Here is a 19,417-nt window from a genome sequence, read left to right as displayed (position 1 = left end):
TTCTAAAGCACTGAGCTTGTGTCATTTGGGGATCCCATGGCTCCAGCCTGCTTGTCCTGGGAGGATGAGCCTGGAGTTTCCCCTTTTGGTCTAACAGTGGCTGTGGCCCTCTATGGTTAAAGATATTGTCCAGCGATCACAGGTCTGGCCAAGGTAAAGGCCTCCCCCTGAAGCTGGTCAAGGGGTCTTAGAAGACTCTACAGCTGTGCACCCCTGAACCTGTATACACCATTCCTGCTAGTCGAGACCCCAAATGCCCTTGCTCCAGCAGTGCTGACACTCTCCCTCGCTTGAATCAGCAGAAGCCCTCCAGCTTGTAGGGCTGGTGGGCATAGCCTGGGGTGGGTTAGGGAGTGTCTATCCCACTGGCCCCTTCTCTGGATGGTGGGGACTGGGGCTCCAGGTTGAAGGGGCTGATCCTCCTGTCCACATGCATGGGTGAAGCTCACTCAGCCCCAGGAGCTCCACTCCCGAATCTTCCTGTCAGCATTGCTCACCTGTGATCCCTGGAGTGGGCTGCAGAGTGCCCCACCCATTCATGTCCACCTGGAACCTGTGAATGTGGCTTTATTCAGAACAGGCTCTCTGCAGATATAAACACATTAAGATGAGGCTATCCTGGACGGCAGTGAGCTCAGATCCAATACGTGTCCTCATGGGTGGCACACAGAGAGAGGAAGGTCATTCACTCATACTGGGACAGGCAGGGTAGGAAGCCACTGCAGACAGGGTGCTGGACACCAGCAGAGGCTGGAAAGGCAGCAAAGGTTCTCCCTAGAGTCCCTGAAGGACGAACACCCTGTCCATACCTTGATTTTAGTTCAATTATACTGATCTCAGACTCTAGCCTCCAAAACTGGGAGAAACTAAATCTCTATTCTCTTAAGCCATCCAGTCTCTGGCACTTTGTTATGTTTGTCCCCAGAAACTAATTCAGCCCCAATGTCCTGCAGCCCCAGGGCTTGCCTATCAAAGAAGTCATCTAAACTCAATGGTGTTCCCTTGGGACCAGCATGGCTTCCTGAGGCTGCTTAGGTATTGGTGGGTGAATAAAAGGAGCCCCCACAAGGTTGGAGGACCTGTAATTGGCTACTTGGCCCCCAACCCCTGGCACCACTGCATGATTCTGCCTGAGGCATGTGACTTGGGGGGAGGACGAGGGCAGAGGTTTCTAGAAGGCTGAGTAACCAGGCTCCCTGGAAGCACGTTTGTGGCCCCTCTCCAAGGGTCCCAGCTTCACTACACAGGGGTGGAAGGCAGGGCTTCTGGTCCTCAAAGACTGCTGAGTCCCCACATCTGAGCCAGTGCAGATCCCTGTGTCTGCTGCACTCTGGACAAGCACTGCATATTTTCAGACCCAGTGAAGCATGGACTCCATATTGGCAGGAACTGCTCACTGCCTGAACACATCAGCATCCAGATTCCTCCTCAGGGCATCGGGTGACCCTGCTAGCTTTGTGCTAGGCCTGTGTTTTCCAGGTCGAGGCCAGGCAGGGGCCCAGGGAGACCCAGAAATGGCAAAACTGGGAGCAGTGGTCTTCCCCAGGGGCAGACCAGTTGGGGGCTATCTCCACCTCCTCCTGCAGTGATAAGAGACGCTGGGGCCAGGTTGATCCGGGCTCGGAGCCTCTCTTTGATCCCCTCTAGTGCTCTTCATTCTGCTCAGTACATTGCCTTGGTTTGCTTTGTGAGCACTCCCAGGACCCCTGACTGGCATGACACCTCAGCCTGAACCACATCAGTCCTTCAGCAGGATAAGAACAGGACTCGTCTGGATCATCTGAAGATGCACCACCTGCCAGAGAAAAGAAACCTACTTGGAAACCCGGGAGGGCTCTGGACTCAGAGTGGAGGATGGTAGGACAGGAGCTGGTATGTAACGCCTGACCAGAAGGGTCGCCCATGTTGGAGACCCTGTTAGGTCAGGGAAAGAGGAACCAGGTTTCTCCGTGAACTTGGAACCAGATAAGTACTGTCCAGCCTTCAGCAGAAAACAAAAGGCCTCTGCAGAGAACATGGCTAAATTTTCTTTTCCTCTGTGATGAAATAGGGGTCCAGAACCTAACACAGGCCTTGGTAGTAAACGGGCAAGCCCCTCGCAGGCCCCAGAGCCCACTCACAGAGCAGCCAGGGAAGCCGACTGGGGCTCCGAAGCTGCTGAGGAGGGATAGAAAGCGAGGTAGGTACAAGCCGGGGCCACAGCTTCCGCCGCCACCGCCGTTTGCTTCCTGCTCCGCCCGCTCAGCCGCAGGGGCCCCACGTGACTTTCTACCCCTCCTTCTCCGAGTGGCTCCGCCCCGCAGCGCAAAACTGGGACTTAGGCGCGAAATCGGGCTCGTGAAAAGGTCGCACGCATGCGCTGCTGCGGCGGCCCGACGGCATTCCCGGCCTGCCCCACGCGCTGACGTCGCGCAGCCTCATCCCCGCCGCCGCCGCCATTGGAGTCGGCGTCCCCTCAAGCTTGTCCGCTCCGGCCCTTCGCCCGCCTGCCGCTCCCGGCCCGCGCGCCCAGTGCCACCGCCGCGCTCGGCCGCACCCGCGGAGTTGGCGGCGGGGCTCGGGGCCGCGTGCGCGGGCCGACAGGCCCGGCCTCGCGGGAGGCCCAAGCCCTCGGCGCCCGCCCCGCGCCGCGCTGTTCATGAAGCATGTCGGCCACCAGCGTGGACCCCCAGGTAGCGGGGCGGGCGCGGGGCGGGACCCGGCGGCCGGCCTGGGTCTCGGGGCTGGGGTCGCGAGCCGCGGGCCGGGACAGAGGGCTGGGGTCGCGGGGGCTAGGCGGGGACCTGGAGGCCAGGCAGGGTCTCGGGGCTGGGGGCCTGGAGGCCAGGCCGCCACAGGGGACGCGGGGCCAGGCCGAGGACCTGGATGCCGGGGTCGGGGATGCGGGGGTGGGGCCGAGGACCTGGATGCAGGGTCCCAGGTTGCGAGGGTGGGCCGAGTCCTGGAGGTCTAACCGTGGTCGGGAATGCGTGGCCGGGACCGAGGGCCTGGAGGCCTGATCGACGTCGAGGATGCCTGACTGGGGCTGAGGACCTGGACAGGCCAGGGTCTGGGATGCAGGATGGGAGCCGAGGACCTGGAGGGCAGAGTTGGGAATGAGGGGCCGGAGCCGAGGACCTAGGGGCCTGACTCAGTTTGCGAGGCCAGGGCCAAAGGTCCGACATGGGGACCCGGGTTCTGGGGTTCGGGGAGCGGGGCCGCAGGAGACCGGGCCGGGTCATCCGCCTGGCCCCTGCTCGGGAGAGTTCGCTGGAGAGTAACTTTGTCTTTCCTTTTCCGGGCTGGGCTGTGTCTGTTCGCACCTCCCGGCCTGCGGCGATGCAGAGAACAAAAGGACAAGATAATAAAGGTGAGGAGAGTTCCAGGATGGCCTTGCGGGCATTGGAGGAGGACGGGCTGCCCTGCCTGGGCAAGAGGAGGTCCACAAGCCACGTCTGGAACCGGAAACTTGCTTTCCTCCTGGCAGCTAATGGGAGATGAAACTTTCCGTTTCCTGGAGATTTGACTGGTCAAAGACAGGCTTTTCAAGGAGAAGTAAATAAATGGGTGCTCAGAATAGTGCAGCCCTTCCCTCTCACTGGAAGATTGTTGATTTGATGGGGGAAAGGGAAGGAGATAAGGCACTGTTCAAAGGGCAAGCACAGGGGCCAGGGGCTGAGTAACCATCCTCTGCTGCCCTTAGCTGGCTCTCCCAGAGAGGCAGCTAAGACTATCGCCTGTAGACCATCTGCTCCCTTGTTTCTTAAGTCTACTCTCATCTCCTGTGTTCTTGCTTGGAATAAACCCCAGAGTGCACTCCTGTGAGAGCCTGTAGGCGACTCTTGACGCTTACTTGCAAGACTGCTTTAACCAGCGTGTTACTCCGGTGCAACCAAATAGGGTTCATCGTGTTTTAAGATTGGAAAAGGCCCAGTGCTTTATTCACCTTTCTTTTTCTGGCTGAGCATTGTAACAGTGGAAAGTAAGGGGAGAGCCAGATAATGGTGAGCTTCTGTTACAGCCCCTTCCCAGCTGAACATCCATGGAGGCTACATTCTCTGTTGGCGCCACTTAGATCTTCTTAGACTTTGTCAGTTTCAACAAAATCTGGTTGTGAACTCCTTGTATTTTGTTTGCACCTACATTTTGTCACATCTACCAAATTATATCATTATCAAAAATGTAGCCTAAATTGATGAAAGTCTGCATCACCATTTTATTTAGATGTGAAAACAGATTTATATTGATTGTGCTCATTTTAAATAAAATCAATTTCTCATAGAAATTGATGAAAATAGACGTTACTTTGATTTCCATGCTTAAAAGTAATCTTAAAACTTGATAATGGTTTGCAACTTCTTGTTCTAGTACAAAATGGTTCTTTGCATCAGAAGGATACAGTTCATGACAATGACTTTGAGCCCTACCTTTCTGGACAGTCCAATCCGGTGAGTTCATTTTGTTAGCATATACTTACTTTTAAGTTAATTATAATTAGTTGTAACACATTTTTGTCATATTTTTTACTTTATTATCCTAAATTAGAAACTATTAGAAGTGGTTAATATTAGTATTAATCTTGAAGATTTCCTTTGAAGTCTTTCTCTTATTCCACCTGGGGCACAAGTATGACACAGGTAGTTTCCCCTGGAGGAAGTAGCACTCTACTGGGCTTGGGTGCTGGTAGAATCCTTGTGTGAGGTGTAGTGCCTTTTGTGGAGTGCGGTCATGCATAGCTTGCTGAAGCTTTTTGGCATGTTGTCTTCAGTTTTGTAGGATTGAATTGTGGCTTAGGAGAGTAGCTAAGCATTGGATGGTGGAGCTGGACTCCTGCCCTGGGCTTGAACCTTAGCTCTCAGGTGGCTTGCCTTCCCTGTGCTTTAATTTCCTTTTGTTTGAAATAGCAAGTCACATTTGCCTTGTTTCCTTAGGTATTTCAGGATTTCTTGGGCATGGCACTGGAATTTTGGGCCAGACCATTGCTTTGAAGACTGTTCTGTGCATTGTATGATGTTCCCCAGCCTCCCTGGCTTTTACCCATTAGGTTCCATGAGCACTCCCACTTGAGTAGTGACAGTTGCAAATGTCTCCTGGGGACAGAATTGTCCTGGTTAAAAACCACTGAACAAGTTGAAATTTAGGATTAGCTTTAATATCTGCCACTTTGAAAAGGTACAGTGCCTGTTTCAGAATGAAACCAAGCTTTGCCTCTTCCCTGTGGTGAGGTGAAACTAGCCTGCCAATGTTGTTCTTATCTGCCCTTTTCTAAAGTATACTAGAGCTTTTCTCCATCTTCTTCTTTCCCAATGCATTTAACAAGTCTGCAGTTTATGAGCCTGGGAAATTGTACAGAGGGAACCTTGACCCACCAAGTCTCTTGATGGCCCCTGACAGTCTGTCCCTCCTCTGGCAGGACAGGGTGTTGCAGAATTGACCTAGCATTTATGGACTTTTGGGCAAAAGTTATGACCAGAAGTTAAATAGACCTATTTTTTAAAATATTTTACTTTCTACTATTCTTACAGTAATAATACGTACTAAATTTTAACCAAAACAAGGGGAGACAGGTTGTTTCATTATACTTTAAAGTATGTGTCTGTATATATGTATGTGTGTGTGTATATATTTTATATATATATATGCGTGTGTATATACACACGTGTATGTATGTGTGTACACATACATATGTATATACATATGTGTTTTGCAATACTGGTTATAAAACCCAGAGCCCGTGTATGCTAGGCAAGTGCTCTACCATTGAGTTTTATCCTCAGCCTTATTTATTTTATTTTGAGGTAGGTTCTCACTAAGTTGCCAGGGCTGGCCTCAAACTTGGTGATCCTCCTGCCACAGCCTCCTGGTTTCTGGAATTGTAGGCGTGCATTACCATGCTCAGCCTGAAATGTATTTTTATAAAATTAAAGCTCTTACATTGCTCAGAAGGATTTCTCTTAACTATGGAGTAGATTATTTTCCACTGTCAGTGGCTGTTTTGCTCTCTGAGCAGCCATGGATAAAGACTTTTGATAAGGTTGAGGTTACCAGTGGACAGCTTTAAAATGGTTCCTGCATTCTATATGTTAAGATGTGTACTTTTTAGCAGGATGATCAATCAGCACATACTTGAGTACATCTAAGCTTCTGGTGGATCGATAGCAAATTTTCTAGAAATACACAGCTTCTAATACAAGGCAGGAAGCACACAGCATGGGAGAGCTCTTTAATCCTCATTGTTATTCAGAAGTAAAGTAGTTGAGGACCAGTCAGACCACAGTCTGCCCAGGTGGAGGATTGTGATGTAGAGCCAGGGCTCTCTGTGAGTGTCTGCAGGTATTCCGAAGATGTCTATGCTTTTATCTTTGTGTTGCTTGCTTCTTCATGTGGGACCACGACTTTTGTTTCCTTGCCTTGGATTCTCCTTATTTTATTGTTTCGGCCATGAGTCATTTGGGATTGTTACTGCCGCTAGACTTGCTGAATTCTTCTGATGCAGGTTGCTGAGATAGAAAAGTTCTCTCTTGCTTTCTCACATGAGAACTGTGCTGTGGTGACCATCTAGCCAGAAGAGAGGTCTTTTGTGGCTGAAGAAATGAGCTCAGAATCCTTGTTGGTATGCTCAGTGCTCACGGACTTGGGCAAGCATTGTGGGTGTGGCAGCTTTGTCAAGGAGTTCCTAATGTGTGAGAGCTCGTGGCTGTGGCGTAGCTTGCACAGGCCTGTTGGCAGAGCCATGACAACATTGAAGGTCGTGGGTCTACCTTCACCTTTGCTTTGCATCCATCGTATGGTTTGTGTGATGCACTGTGCTGCTTCATTTTGTGAATCTCATGCTGGAGTGATTTGGGAAGTTCAAAGAGCATGTGTTTGGATAGGTCAGTGCGGCTCTATGGTCTGCAGTGGGGCTGTTGCCTTAGAGAGGCCTTCGCTGTGTTGCCCTGTGGTTCTACCCTGGTCTATAACAGAAGATGTGTGTCCATAACCTTTTTGGAAATGAGGGGAGCAAAAGGGCTCAGTGAGGGGCTTCAGGCTGTCCTCTGTTGAAACAGATGTGCTCAGGCTTTCTAGTTTGCTGTTTTGTTTGTTTTTGAAAGATAAGGACTGAGAGGACCCAGAGCAGGTCCCTTCAGAGTGTAAGACACTGCCTGAGTGATGTCCCGGTTCGGGAGACACTGTGTCCTCCAGGCCTGTACCAGCCACTGAAGCGTGTGTGCTTTGACCTCTGACTGGCACTGACAAATGAGCAAGGGCACCTGGGCACAGGGGAGGTGGCACCTGCACCTGCATTTAAAGTGCTTGGTTGTCAACACAATCATTTGCCTGGTCACACCTGACAGGAACAGAAAGTAAGGACGTTGAGAGGTTTTGTTTCTTCATGGAACACTCATTTTATAAAAAAGTTTTATAAATTTTCCTGTTTGAGTCCTAGGACTGATAATTGGTGGTTTGTCTTTTCTGAACTTCTTTAGGAAGACTATGCTTTTAATCAAGTTGATATATATAATGTTATTTTTTTTACACTTCTGTTTTAGTTATCTTATGTGGTGCTGAGGATTGAACCCAGTGCTTCATATGTGATAGGCAAATGTTCTTAACTCTGAGCCTCAACCCTAGCCCTAATCAAGTCTTTTTTTTAAAAGGGCTGAATGTTGTTGTGAATCACTTGCTTGAAGGCTGGTGGGGTGATTTCATGAGTTCAGGAAGACCTGGAGTGTTTCATACGGTGTCACTTAAGAGTCCCTGAGTATGCTGTTGCTCAGATGTTGTCCTGTGTGGTTATGTTGAAGTTTGTACCTCTTTACTTGACCTTGGAGAAGCTTTTGGCATGGAGTTGTTATCTTGAGAGTCACTCACCCCATCACCCAAGGTTTGGTTAGTTTTTTCATCTGGTGCTGGACCTTTCGTGGTGTCTATGGCTTCTGTTCAGTGCATAAGGCTGGCAGAAATTTGGCTTTTGTCTTAATGCTAAGTCCAGGTGATTCTGGTGGGACCAGGATGACCTGAAGGGTCAGCGGACACATGCTTAATCACCCATAGGTTTCTGTGGCTGCAACTGAACAATATGGGCTTTCTTAGAAGGTCTAGTGGTGGTGCTCACTAGGTAGATAGGGATTTGCCATCTGACTGCTTTCCAGCAGTTCATCTGAAAAGAGGGGAAATCTTCATGTGCTGCTTATTGGTGAGTTGCTGAAACAGATGGAGAAATTCTGTATTGGAAACTGCTGTCTCTGCAGGTTGATCAACCATCTGAAGGGCTGAAATTGAGCCTCAGAAGCACCTGCCTTCAGGACAGACAGGAAGAATGACAGAGTAGAGTGCTCAGGGCTTGAGTTTTTTTCTGTAACATCTTCTCTATCCTCAAGACTCATCTAAGACTGCTGAAGCAGTGAGGCTACCCTGGCTGGCCCTGTTGGCTCTGGTCAGCAGTTCCAGGATCCTGTCACTGGGTGGGTTTTCAGCATTGCCCACACATAATTAATGTGATTTGATTAAGTACGTGCTTCATCTTGAGCAGACAGGTGTTCTGTTCATTTTGGGCTTAGGAGGGACCTTTCTGCTTCTCTTTGAGTTCCTATGATGCTGAGTCACTTTATGTTTGTGAAATTAAAGTGTTTCAACTGTCTTAGAATTTCCTTCTCCGGAAAATGAATAGTGGAAACAAGTGTTTCAGCTCCAGGTTAAGTGGCCTTGGGCATTTTTACATTCTGTTTTGTCTTTTTTGGGGGCGGGGATATTGGGAATTGAATTCTAGGGCGCTGGGCCACTGAGCCACATCCCCAGCCCAGGGTCTCACTGAGTTGCTTAGTGTTTCAGCCTCCCAAGCCACTGGGATTACAGGCATGTGCCACCATGCCTGGCTCGTTTTGTCTTTTTTAATTAAACCTGAGGAAGCTGGAAAATTGTTCTTTGTTCTAGAGTAGGTTTATGGTTTCTCTGTTTACTTAGTGTTTCTAATGATCTAGGGATAATGGTCACTGGTTATTTAAAATTTGTTTCTTTGAGGTGTTTATCACTTCTTAGTTCATCTGGAGGGAGGACCCTTAAGAGTGAAGAGCTAAGTTTTTCTGTCAGTGGCTCTGATTTGACTGAAGATGTGCTAGTCTGTCTGTGCAGTCCTGTCATACCCAGGGCTATGGTTAGAAGTCTTGGATGTGGCAGCACCCACTGTATCCTGAGGAGGGCGCTGGAGGCCCACATGTGCTTGCTCAGAGGTGTTCCGTGTGTGAGGAGCAAGCATTGAGTTTGCTTTCATAGCATCAGCTTATTCAGCTGTGTCTCTGCTGAAGAAACTTGCATATTCCTAGCTTAGACTCCCCTGTGGTGCCATCAAGCTGGGGAGGGTCTGGGTCACAACCAGTCTTACCTGCAGCACTTGCCAACATGAATGCTAATCTGTGCCTGGCTGTGTACAGGACAGAGGGAGGCAGAGGACTCAAGATAGGCTCTGGGTGCTTTATCAATCGCCCAGGCACAGCTCGAGGGCATATTTGAAGCCAGTGTCTGAGGTTGAGACCAGAATAGTCAGCCTGTGCCCCTCAGACAGTGACTGAGAACCACTCTTTTCCCAGGGGAGGTTTGCGGCATGGACTGCAGTGTTCAGCACGTAGAGTGCAAGAGCATCACCTTCAGGTGTTTTTCTGTACTTGGCCTGTTTTAGATAGCTTTGCAGAATAACTAGCTGCTTCATTTTCAGAGATTGGAAGGAGGCATGGCAGAGGTCATAGAAAATGGGCTGTCAGTAGGCTTGAGATAAAAATTGAAATTGAACCCATAGCACCTCAGGTCCCTGTGCTAGTGGGAAGGGTTGGAAGATGGCCTGCTGGCAGAGCTTATCTAGAGGTGTAGGGAGGGCATGGTTCAGGGTTTTGACAGCCACCAGTGGGCCTTATAGCACTGTTAGGGAGCTCTAGGAAACTATACCCTCTTACCTAGAAATTAGAAATCTTTTTCTTTTGTTGTATGAATTAAATGTTTAAGAAAGAGCTGTTGAACTTGGCATGGTGGTGCACACCTGTAATCAATCCTAACAACTTGGGAGGCTAAAGCAAGATTACAAGTTTGAGGCTAGTCTGGGCAACTGAGATCCTGTTTCAAGTTAAAAAATGGAAAGGCTGGGGATGTGGCTCAGTGGTTGCCCCTGGATTCGATCCCCAGCACCTCTTAAAAAAGGAGCAGAAAAAAGGGCTCTCTTCTGAAGAGTTTCACAGTCTTTAGGAGAGCTGCAGCTTTGTTTTTGCTTATTCCCTACCCCACAGCTAACAGCTCGGGAGAGAGGAGAGGCAAGGCCCTCCTTGCTTGCCTCATTGCCTCACTCCTGCCTTTTCTGTGTGTTTGTGGTTCTTCTTGAACTCATGCCTTTCCTTCTCCTGGGGTGTGATGGTTTTTGCAGGGGAACAGTAGCTAGGACCTTTGTTTTCAAATCCTAAAGGAGCAGGAATTCTAGGATTTGGGGGCTCAATGGTGAGGTGCTTGAACCATGTTACCAAGGTGAGTTGGACAGTACTGGCAGGGAGCACCAAGGGCTGCCTGCTCTATAGTGGGCAGGATGGGTTGTTGGAGGGGCTTTTCCTGCATTTGTGATTGTGGTACCTCAAGTGGACTTTCAGGAGTGTCCTATTGCATGTATGTCACCTCAAATCATTACACATTTCTCATCTCAGTTGAATATCCTGGGTGTGCCTGGCCTCACTGCGTGACTCTCTTGGTCTGTGTCCTGTGGGTCAGTTCCACGGCCCCTGGGGCTTCTCCTCCCTCTGCCCTTCTGCCTGTGGAGGTGATCATAGCTGCTCAGGGTGGAGAGGAGCACTGGCTTCCCTTTGGAAGAACTGCCCCGTTTGTCCTGTGTCCATGCAGGCATCCCTCGTGAAGCAGGTCCCCATTTAGGCTTTCCACCTGCCTGGCCTGGCTGTATAGGCTGTTCTGAGGACTGGCTGGGTAGGGATATAGGAGGGGAGGTTGCAGTACAGGGGCCAGAACCATTGAAATCCTCTCAAGGGAGGATAAGCTTGAGTTTTTTTTGTCTTACACAACATCGATAGTATCTCATTTGTAGAATCTCAAAGATTTTCATTATAGGGAAACAATTGTTATTTCATTGTAAGAGATGATTCTGAAATGCTGATAATAAGTGGTGCTTTCTGGCCTCAACACTGGGCACCTCCCCTTCAGCGTCTCTACACAGGTGCTTTGCTCCACAGCGAAGTGTCTTCCAGTACTGCTCTGAAGCAGCCCTTGAGGGTGGTGAGGAGTGCTGAGGTCAACTGTGGGAAGTAGGTATGAAGGCCTAGAGGAGGGACACCTGGGGCGCGTTAACTGCTCAGTGAACTGGAACCTCCATAAATATCTCAGTGCCCTGTCAAAGCTGCTGTCTGTTGATATTGCCAGCATCATCATGCAGAATGGGTTAATTCCCCACTCTGGGTTCCTCTAAATAGGTCAGGCTTGATGGTAGGAGGAGAGAGCTGTCCAGCTAGCTCTAGTGAGCTCAGCTCAGTCATTGAACTTGAGCTTAGATCACTGTGAGTGAGGCTTGGTGTTTGAGATGGTGACCTGGGTGATATTTGTTACTAATTTCTCTGGATCCTGACTTTGTCCTCGAGTTGATGGTCTTTATTGCTCCATTAAGAATGAGTCACTTGTGCAGTGTCAGGCTGGATTGTGTGCAGCCTGTGTGAGAAGTGGTCAGCAGGTTCAGTCCTCATGTAGTAGCAGTCTAACTAGTCACCCTGTTTGTTTTCACAGAGTAACAGTTACCCCTCGATGAGCGATCCCTACCTGTCCAGCTACTATCCACCATCCATCGGATTTCCTTACTCCCTCAATGAGGCGCCGTGGTCCACCGCAGGGGACCCTCCAATTCCATACCTCACCACTTATGGGCAGCTCAGTAACGGAGACCATCATTTCATGCACGATGCTGTTTTTGGGCAGCCGGGAGGCCTGGGGAACAGCATGTATCAGCATAGGTTTAGCTTCTTCCCTGAAAACCCTGCATTCTCAGCGTGGGGGGCAAGTGGTTCTCAGGGGCAGCAGACCCAGAGCTCTGCATATGGAAGCAGCTATACCTACCCTCCAAGCTCCCTGGGTGGCACGGTTGTTGATGGGCAGACAGGTTTTCACAGTGATACCCTTAATAAGGCACCTGGGATGAACAGCCTGGAGCAGGGCATGGTTGGCCTAAAGATCGGGGATGTTACCACCTCTGCGGTCAAGACGGTGGGCTCTGTTGTTAGCAGTGTGGCACTGACAGGTGTCCTTTCTGGCAATGGTGGGACAAATGTAAATATGCCAGTCTCAAAACCAACCTCTTGGGCTGCTATTGCTAGTAAGCCTGCAAAACCACAGCCTAAAATGAAAACAAAGAGTGGGCCTGTAGTCGGGGGTGCCCTGCCTCCTCCACCTATAAAACATAACATGGACATCGGCACCTGGGATAACAAGGGGCCTGTGCCGAAGGCCCCAGCCCCCCAGCAGGCACCAGCCCCCCAGTCTGCCCCACAGCCCCTGCAGGTGGCCCAGCCTCTCCCAGCTCAGCCTCCCCCATTGGCCCCTCCACAGTATCAAAGTCCTCAGCAGCCACCCCAAACCCGCTGGGTCGCCCCTCGAAACAGAAATGCTGCCTTTGGGCAGAGTGGAGGGGCTAGCAGTGATAGTAACTCTCCTGGAAATTCCCAGTCTAATTCTGCCCCTGGTGTAGACTCCCACCCCGTCCTTGAGAAACTGAAAGCCGCCCACAGCTACAACCCTAAAGAATTTGATTGGAACCTTAAAAGCGGGCGGGTGTTCATCATAAAGAGCTATTCTGAGGACGACATCCATCGCTCCATCAAGTACTCCATCTGGTGCAGCACGGAACATGGCAACAAGCGCCTGGACAGCGCCTTCCGTGCTGTGAGCAGCCAGGGGCCTGTCTACCTGCTCTTCAGTGTCAACGGGAGTGGGCATTTCTGCGGGGTGGCGGAGATGAAGTCTCCTGTGGACTATGGCACCAGTGCTGGGGTCTGGTCTCAGGACAAGTGGAAGGGCAAGTTTGATGTGAAGTGGATTTTTGTCAAGGACGTGCCCAATAACCAGCTCCGGCACATCAGACTAGAGAACAACGACAACAAACCGGTCACAAACTCCCGAGACACACAGGAGGTGCCCCTAGAAAAAGCCAAACAAGTGCTGAGAATTATTGCTTCCTACAAGCACACCACCTCCATCTTTGATGACTTTTCTCACTATGAGAAGCGGCAGGAGGAGGAGGAGGTGGTGCGCAAGGTGAGTGGTGTCTCAGGCACCTGCTGCACCCCTTTGTCTCATTTCTATGCATGTGGAAGGTGGCTTGAGCAGCAGCCAGGCAGGAAGCAGATGGGATCTGTGACAGACTGCCTGGCTGGCCTTGGGCAGGCCAGGCATCCAGAGGGGGCCGGCAGCATCGACGAACTTTCCCTGCAGTGGCTACTGGGAGAATCCAGTGATTATGGTTGAGTGGATGTCACCAAATAACTTTTGATGGCTTCAGTTTTTAAGAAGCATGGTAGCAGGGAACATTTTGTACACATAAGGTAACAGGGAACCTGAGGGAAGTCCTGTTTTCTTTCTGAATGGTGATCTCAGTGGAGAACACTTGGAAGGCAGTGTTCACGTGGTACTGGAGAAGTCAGCAAGGCTGCTGTAGGCACTGGCTGGCACTTTGGTTTCCCACCTGCCTGAGGGCTCTTCCCCTCAGCAGTTGAAAGGTCTGGTCCAGTCTGATCATTTATTTTTCTTTTAGAAACTCAGTATCCTGCAGTTTTAAGAGCTTTGGCCCACTCCATCGAAATAGTTAAGAGGGTAGTGGGGAGGGGCAAGCTTGAAGTCACAGTGTTAAATAGACGTGTTCAGATCCAGATATCTGAGGTGCTCCTGATTGCCTGCTGGGCCCACAGTGAAGCTCCTGGCATGTGAACCTTATAGCTCCCTGGAGCTAGTGTGGCTTCTCTTGGGGAGGGCCCAGGTGCCCATACTCCCAGATGCTGGCCCCAGAAGAAAGGACCTGATATGATTTGCAGAGCTCTCTTCATGAGAGTGCTCATCCTGAGGCTGTCTCACTTTGGTGGAGTTTCAGTTGGTCAGCTGGCTTTCTCATCATTTCTGTCCTGTGTTGGAGGAGGAGTTGCTCAAACGAATGCAAATGTCTGAGTGTCTGGAGCAGAGCAGCGTGCAGAGGGTCCTGGCAGTGCCATTGTGCTGGCACCATTAGGTTACCCTCATAGTAAAGAGTGGAATGCCTGAAGAGGGGGTCATTTGTTTCCAGTTAATTCTGTATTTTAGCTTTTGGGGTATCAATTACAGCCAAGCCATCACCTGACAGTGGGTCAGAGTCTGAGGAAAGTATTATTTAAGCAGTTTTGAAGTTCTGTGGGCATCATAAAATGCACCTGCACAGATGAAGGTGGCTGCAGCATCACAGGTCAGGTTAGTCCTGTGGCACCGCTGTCATCCAGCAGAACATTGCTGATACAATGACAGTTGTGCTGAACTGCTGAATTTGCAGGGTTAGAACAGATCTGGCTTTAAATTGGCAGCTGGCTGTTTTATGTGTATCTCTCTCTCCCTCTCCCTCTCCCTCTCCCTCTCCCTCTCCCTCTCTCTCTCTCTCTCTCTCTCTCTCTCTCTCTCTCTCTCTCTCTGTGTGTGTGTGTGTGCTTGGTTTTTCTTAAATACTGAATACTTGGGTTTTCCTAAAGTGCATTGGGTCCCAAAGTTTGGTGATGAGCTTAAGGTTAAAATTCCACCCCTCAACTGGTTGGTGTTTTTAAAATGCTAGTGTTCTATAACTTTCATTATAACAACTTGTGACACTGCATTTTTGTGTCCAGCCTCAGGTTGAGCCTTTTGAACGACCGGCAAGGCCTGTGGGCATCTGCCTGTGGTTAGGGTCTGTTTTGATCCCCCACCCCTTGGGTGCTCCATTGGCCAGTCCAACTGAGTTGCTTTATGAGCACCATAGGAAGGAACTAGTGCCTCTCCCACAGACCATGTCAGCTAGAACAAAAAGCTGTATACTCATGTGATTCCCCATTAACATTAGTTTATTATTGAAAGTGACTCTGATTTGGTACTGGTTCTGGTAGAATTTCAGTACCTTCCAAGCTCACTGTCTGTATAGAGAAATGTAATGCTCTGTGGTAGACCTCCACTGATGGATGCCCAGCTTTGCTTGCCAGGTGTGAGAACCCTAGGTGTTCTGGGGTTGAGTCTGAGTCAGGAGCCCTTCCTCCCTCTGGGGTAGTGTCTTCTGCTGGCCAGGTGATATCAAGGTGTCTGAGAACTTACCCACCTTTTGTTTATCATGACAAACCTCACTGATTTCCAGTTGTAACTTAAAAGGTACCTAATGTTTAGAAAGTACAATACAGTTAACATTTTTACAAAGCTCCCCTGTCCAACTTGGAAGTTTACTGACTTAGGAAAGCACTCAATTTCATGGCAGCTGTATGAGACCAAGTCCTTAAATCTACAAACAGTCCTCCTTTAGGGTGCTTAAAACAGTGAAGACTGTGTGCTCCACAAGCATGTGTTGCACTGTTGCAGATGCTTTTGCAGGCCCCCCTACCTGTCATCTGCACATACACCAGATCCTCTCAGTAGGGAGGGTTAAAGGAGGGAGCTTAAGATAAGTATGCATACATGCATGTTAGTACGCTCCTCTAAGGCTGAGATGTGCTTCCTCTGTCAGCTCTTTGAGAGGTTTGATGAGTAATGCTGCTTTTTTTAAGAGCATATGGTGTACCACAAAGTCTGCTTCCTGGATGTTTTGCTGGTAGCATTAAAACTTGCTTAAAGAGAACTTAAAGGAATGCAGAAGACTGAGTATTTCTTTTCTTTTTTTTTTAATATTTATTTTTTAGGTGTAGATGGACACAACACAATGTCTTTATTTTTATGTGGTGCTGAGGATCGAACCTGGGTCCCACCTGTGCTAGGCGAGCACTCTACCGCTGAGCCACAATCCCAGCCCCCAAGTCTTTCCTTTCTCTAGTTGTGCACTTGAGGGTAGGGAGGAGAAGTTAACTCTCAGAGTGGCTGTCCACCCTTCTCCTTTACCCAGGTTCACTTCAGTCTCAGAACAGGAGCCACACAGAATATAGGAGGGGAACCTGAAGTTGTGCTTTAGTCAATCTGCAGCAGATGAGGGGAATGCCCTTTTCATGTCAAGAGCTGAGTTTAGATTCTGCGTGTTAGGAAAGACTGAGATGGCTCCTAGACCCACTGATTAGAAGCCATGCAGACACAATTGGGAAAGAGTTGGATGTAGGTCTCAAACCCATGTCAGGCATGCTTTGGAAGATTGCTGTTTTTATGGAAGTAGAGGTAAGCCTGGCTGGAAGAGTCTTGCCCCACATTGGTCAGTGTTCTGTGTGGTATTACAGGAGTCTTGAGCTGTTGGAAAGGGCCAGAACTGATGGACTCCTGCTTACCTCCTGTTCTGTTCTTCATTAGCCAAGTGACGTGGAGCTCCCTTTTTAGTCAGTTGGATAGACTTTATGTCTTCTGAGTCTCTGGAAGATTTAAATGAGAGAAAATACAGAAGCACATCTCCTGGGTAACTGGCACACTCAAGTCTCCTTTACATGTTCCTTCCTTGAGGTTCACGTTGTTTTGTATTTCCATGTAGCATTGCAATGATGTGAGGGAGAGCGGACAAAGGTGTAGACCCATGGGAGTCTTCAGAGGGTCCTCTCATGAGGGGCAGGATGGAGCTCAGTGCCTCCCTCTGTAGAGGTGCCTGCTTTGGTCTCTGTGCCTGGTCCCTCTGTAGCTCAGGGCACAGGTGCTGATTGTGGCCAGGCTGCTGAGCAAGAAGCACAGGTCCAGGTCTGTGACTGACCCAGGGCAGCCTTGGCCTCACGTAAGTGGGGCTTTGCCTGCCCATCTCAGTTGCTTAGTGTGTTAAATTCCTCTCCTCTTTCTTTTTACAGGAACGGCAGAATCGAAACAAACAATAAGGACAAGCCAGTTTCTTATGTGGTTAGCAGTTCCTTTGAAAGCAGAGTTTAAAACTGTATGCTTGGTGCTGTCTTCGGCGTCAGCTCCAGTGTGTCGTCCTGTGTGGGTTGAGTTGTGGCATCTTTACCTTCTTTGTAGTTCATTTTTGCCAGATGGGTCTGCATTCATTTGTATTTTTTCTATGTATTATAATATTGTAGAACTCACTAATAAAGAAGTATTTTTTTTGTCAGCTTATCAGTCAGACTGACCTAATGCAAAATATAAATATCCTTAAAGACAACAAAAAACCTAATACATCCCAAAGATTTTTTTTTAATTTTGGCAGAAATTATGTTCTTATTGTATCCAGTCATTTATTGTTTCCATAGGAGACTTTATTTCTCTCCTTTCTACTGTTTTATAGCAAATGTAAGAACACATGGGTGGTTTTATTGGATAGAGTATGCTGTTAAAATCTTCACAGCACGAAATCAAAGATTAGTGATCACCCTCTTGTGATTGATTTGCCATTTTTGCTATCTGTGTTATCTTTCTAAAATGTTGATCTGTCCACTTGTATTTTCTGCTGGACAGAGAGATAAGTCTTGATTTTTCTAACGTGGAGACCACGTTTGTGTCCTGGGAAGAGCCATCTTTCCTGATGCCTTGCCCACGCAGAACTGGCCACTTCCCCCCACTGCCGCTGGCTAATCCGCTGCCGAGGATTAGCAAGGCGTTTTAGGTCTGGGTCAGTGTTCAGTTGTTCTTAGTTGTTGGCAGGTCATTTTTAATTTCCCCCTTTTTTTCACTTGAGAATTCCGATGTCATCTTAAGTTTTTGTACCAATAATACTGAGCTTTAAAAGTAGGATTTGGTGGTACAGACAGTGTGATGGGTGATGCCGCCGACTGTAAATTCACTGTGTCTATTTTTTTTTTCTGTTGAATGGGTGAAAAAAAGCAAAAAACAAAACAAAAAAACCCCAAACAAAAAAAATTTCCCTGAAACACCCCACACACAAAAAAACCCTTTTAGAAAACGAATTTGCTGTCATGTTTTGTGGAGTGAGGGCCTGTTGGAGTTCGCCGCCTGGAGTTGGAGTCCAGCATGGAAGTGGTGCTCATGCCCGCCACCCTCGCACACCGAATCTGCACGCGCCCACTGTAGAGGATCCTTCCTGTCTTAGAGAGCAGATACCTTCTGAAGCTATTTACTCCAAAAGACCCTCTGAGTTAAAGTGTAAGCTGTATTATTTAGACTTGTATCTAGAACGTGTCACTTGCTCTGAGTTGTTACTGCCTGTACGGAGTCATGGACAGCGTTGGATCGCTGTCCTCTAGGAGAATACAAGCCTTAATAAACACCTGTTTAGCAAGTCTGTGTGCTGGTCCTTCACCCCTGCCTCTGGGGTGGCAGCTGTGGAGCTAGCAGAGGCCTGCTTTCCATGCACTGTGTTTCCCAAGGCCTACGACTCCTTCGGGCCTGGTGGTGGGAACTGAGGGTCTCCTGAGAAGAAACTGTGCTGAAACTTCACTTGTCCCTGTTTTTTGTTGAAAGGTGAGAGGAGCTTGTAAAGCTCTAGCCAAGTGGAACTTCAGTGCCCCCAGCACCCTGTAAGAATTTGCAGATGCACAGCACTGTGTGAGAAGTCACAAGTTCCTGGCTCCGGTTCCCTGTCTGCTTGCTACATCCCTCTGTTGCCCCTGATCCTCCTTGTATGTGTGTTTCAGGTCATAGACCTCAGTGTGCTCTAGTAATTCTTTGTTTGTTAGTAGGTCTGATGTTTGTTCACAGCTTATTTTCTTTGTGAGGTAATTGACACACCCAAATGTACATCTGCCCTTTTTTGACACGAGATGCAGTTCCTGAGTATCACATACTCTCCCAGCATAGCTTCCTCTGCCAGAACTTGATAGTTGGTCAGGAAGCACAAAACAAGTTTAGGAAAACTAGGGGCTGGGGATGTGGCTCAAGCGGTAGCGCGCTCGCCTAGCATTCGTGCGGCCCGGGTTCGATCCTCAGCAGCACCACATACCAACAAAGATGTTGTGTCCGCCAAGAACTAAGAAAAAATAAATAAATGTTAAAATTCTCTCTCTCTCTGTCCCCCTCTCTCTCACTCTTTCTTTAAAAAAAAAAAAAAAAAAAAAAAAGTTTAGGAAAACTAGTCCCATTTTCTGACAGATGGTCATAGGTAGGATTTTTTTCTCCACTGCAGCTCCAACTTCACTTTGGAATTTTATTTCAGAAAATGTTTTGAATCATCAATGGTTAATTTCCTAATTTTTCTGCCTTTTTTTTTTTTGTGTGTGTGTGCGCGCGCATATCAGCCTTCTTTAAAAGTAATCTTGGTGTTGAGTGCGTCAGCTGAGAAACACTTAGGTGGTGTGCATTGAACAGGGTGTTCCATCTAAGTCTGCACCAGGAGGGTGGGATTGCTGGTTATTGAGGAATTGGAAGTGGTGCTAGGGACTCTGGC

General features: G+C 48.7%; 1 protein-coding gene across 3 annotated transcripts; it reads left to right on the top strand.

Annotated features, from left to right (window-relative positions):
- The first annotated feature begins 2,407 nt into the window (after positions 1-2,407).
- On the top strand, positions 2,408-18,313 carry Ythdf1 (YTH N6-methyladenosine RNA binding protein F1). Of its 3 annotated transcripts, none has more exons than XM_078052143.1 (5): positions 2,408-2,672; positions 3,325-3,349; positions 4,348-4,427; positions 11,722-13,242; positions 16,929-18,313. In XM_078052143.1, exons 1-5 carry the CDS (start codon positions 2,646-2,648, stop codon positions 16,953-16,955), a joined length of 1,680 nt encoding a protein of 559 aa, XP_077908269.1. In that variant the 5' UTR covers positions 2,408-2,645; the 3' UTR covers positions 16,956-18,313. The 3 variants fall into 3 exon arrangements, with proteins under 3 accessions (XP_077908269.1, XP_077908268.1, XP_005325374.2); XM_078052142.1 differs by having other exon boundaries at positions 2,408-2,673; positions 3,282-3,349; XM_005325317.5 differs by lacking the exon at positions 2,408-2,672 and having other exon boundaries at positions 2,892-3,349.
- Positions 18,314-19,417: the final 1,104 nt, after the last annotated feature.

This window comes from Ictidomys tridecemlineatus, chromosome 5, assembly GCF_052094955.1.
Source record: "Ictidomys tridecemlineatus isolate mIctTri1 chromosome 5, mIctTri1.hap1, whole genome shotgun sequence".
In the NCBI taxonomy this organism is placed as follows: Eukaryota; Metazoa; Chordata; class Mammalia; order Rodentia; family Sciuridae; genus Ictidomys; species Ictidomys tridecemlineatus.
Note: the sequence above shows the minus strand (reverse complement) of the source record. Positions and strands in the feature narration are given on the sequence as shown.

Coding starts and splice junctions, on each gene's coding strand:
- Ythdf1 (XM_005325317.5), top strand. CDS start 3,163: ATGGGGACCCGGGTTCTGGGGTTCGGGGAGCGGGGCCGCAGGAGACCG. Junction 4,428..11,721: donor TTTCTGGACAGTCCAATCCG/GTGAGTTCATTT, acceptor TTGTTTTCACAG/AGTAACAGTTACCCCTCGAT. Junction 13,243..16,928: donor AGGAGGAGGTGGTGCGCAAG/GTGAGTGGTGTC, acceptor TTCTTTTTACAG/GAACGGCAGAATCGAAACAA.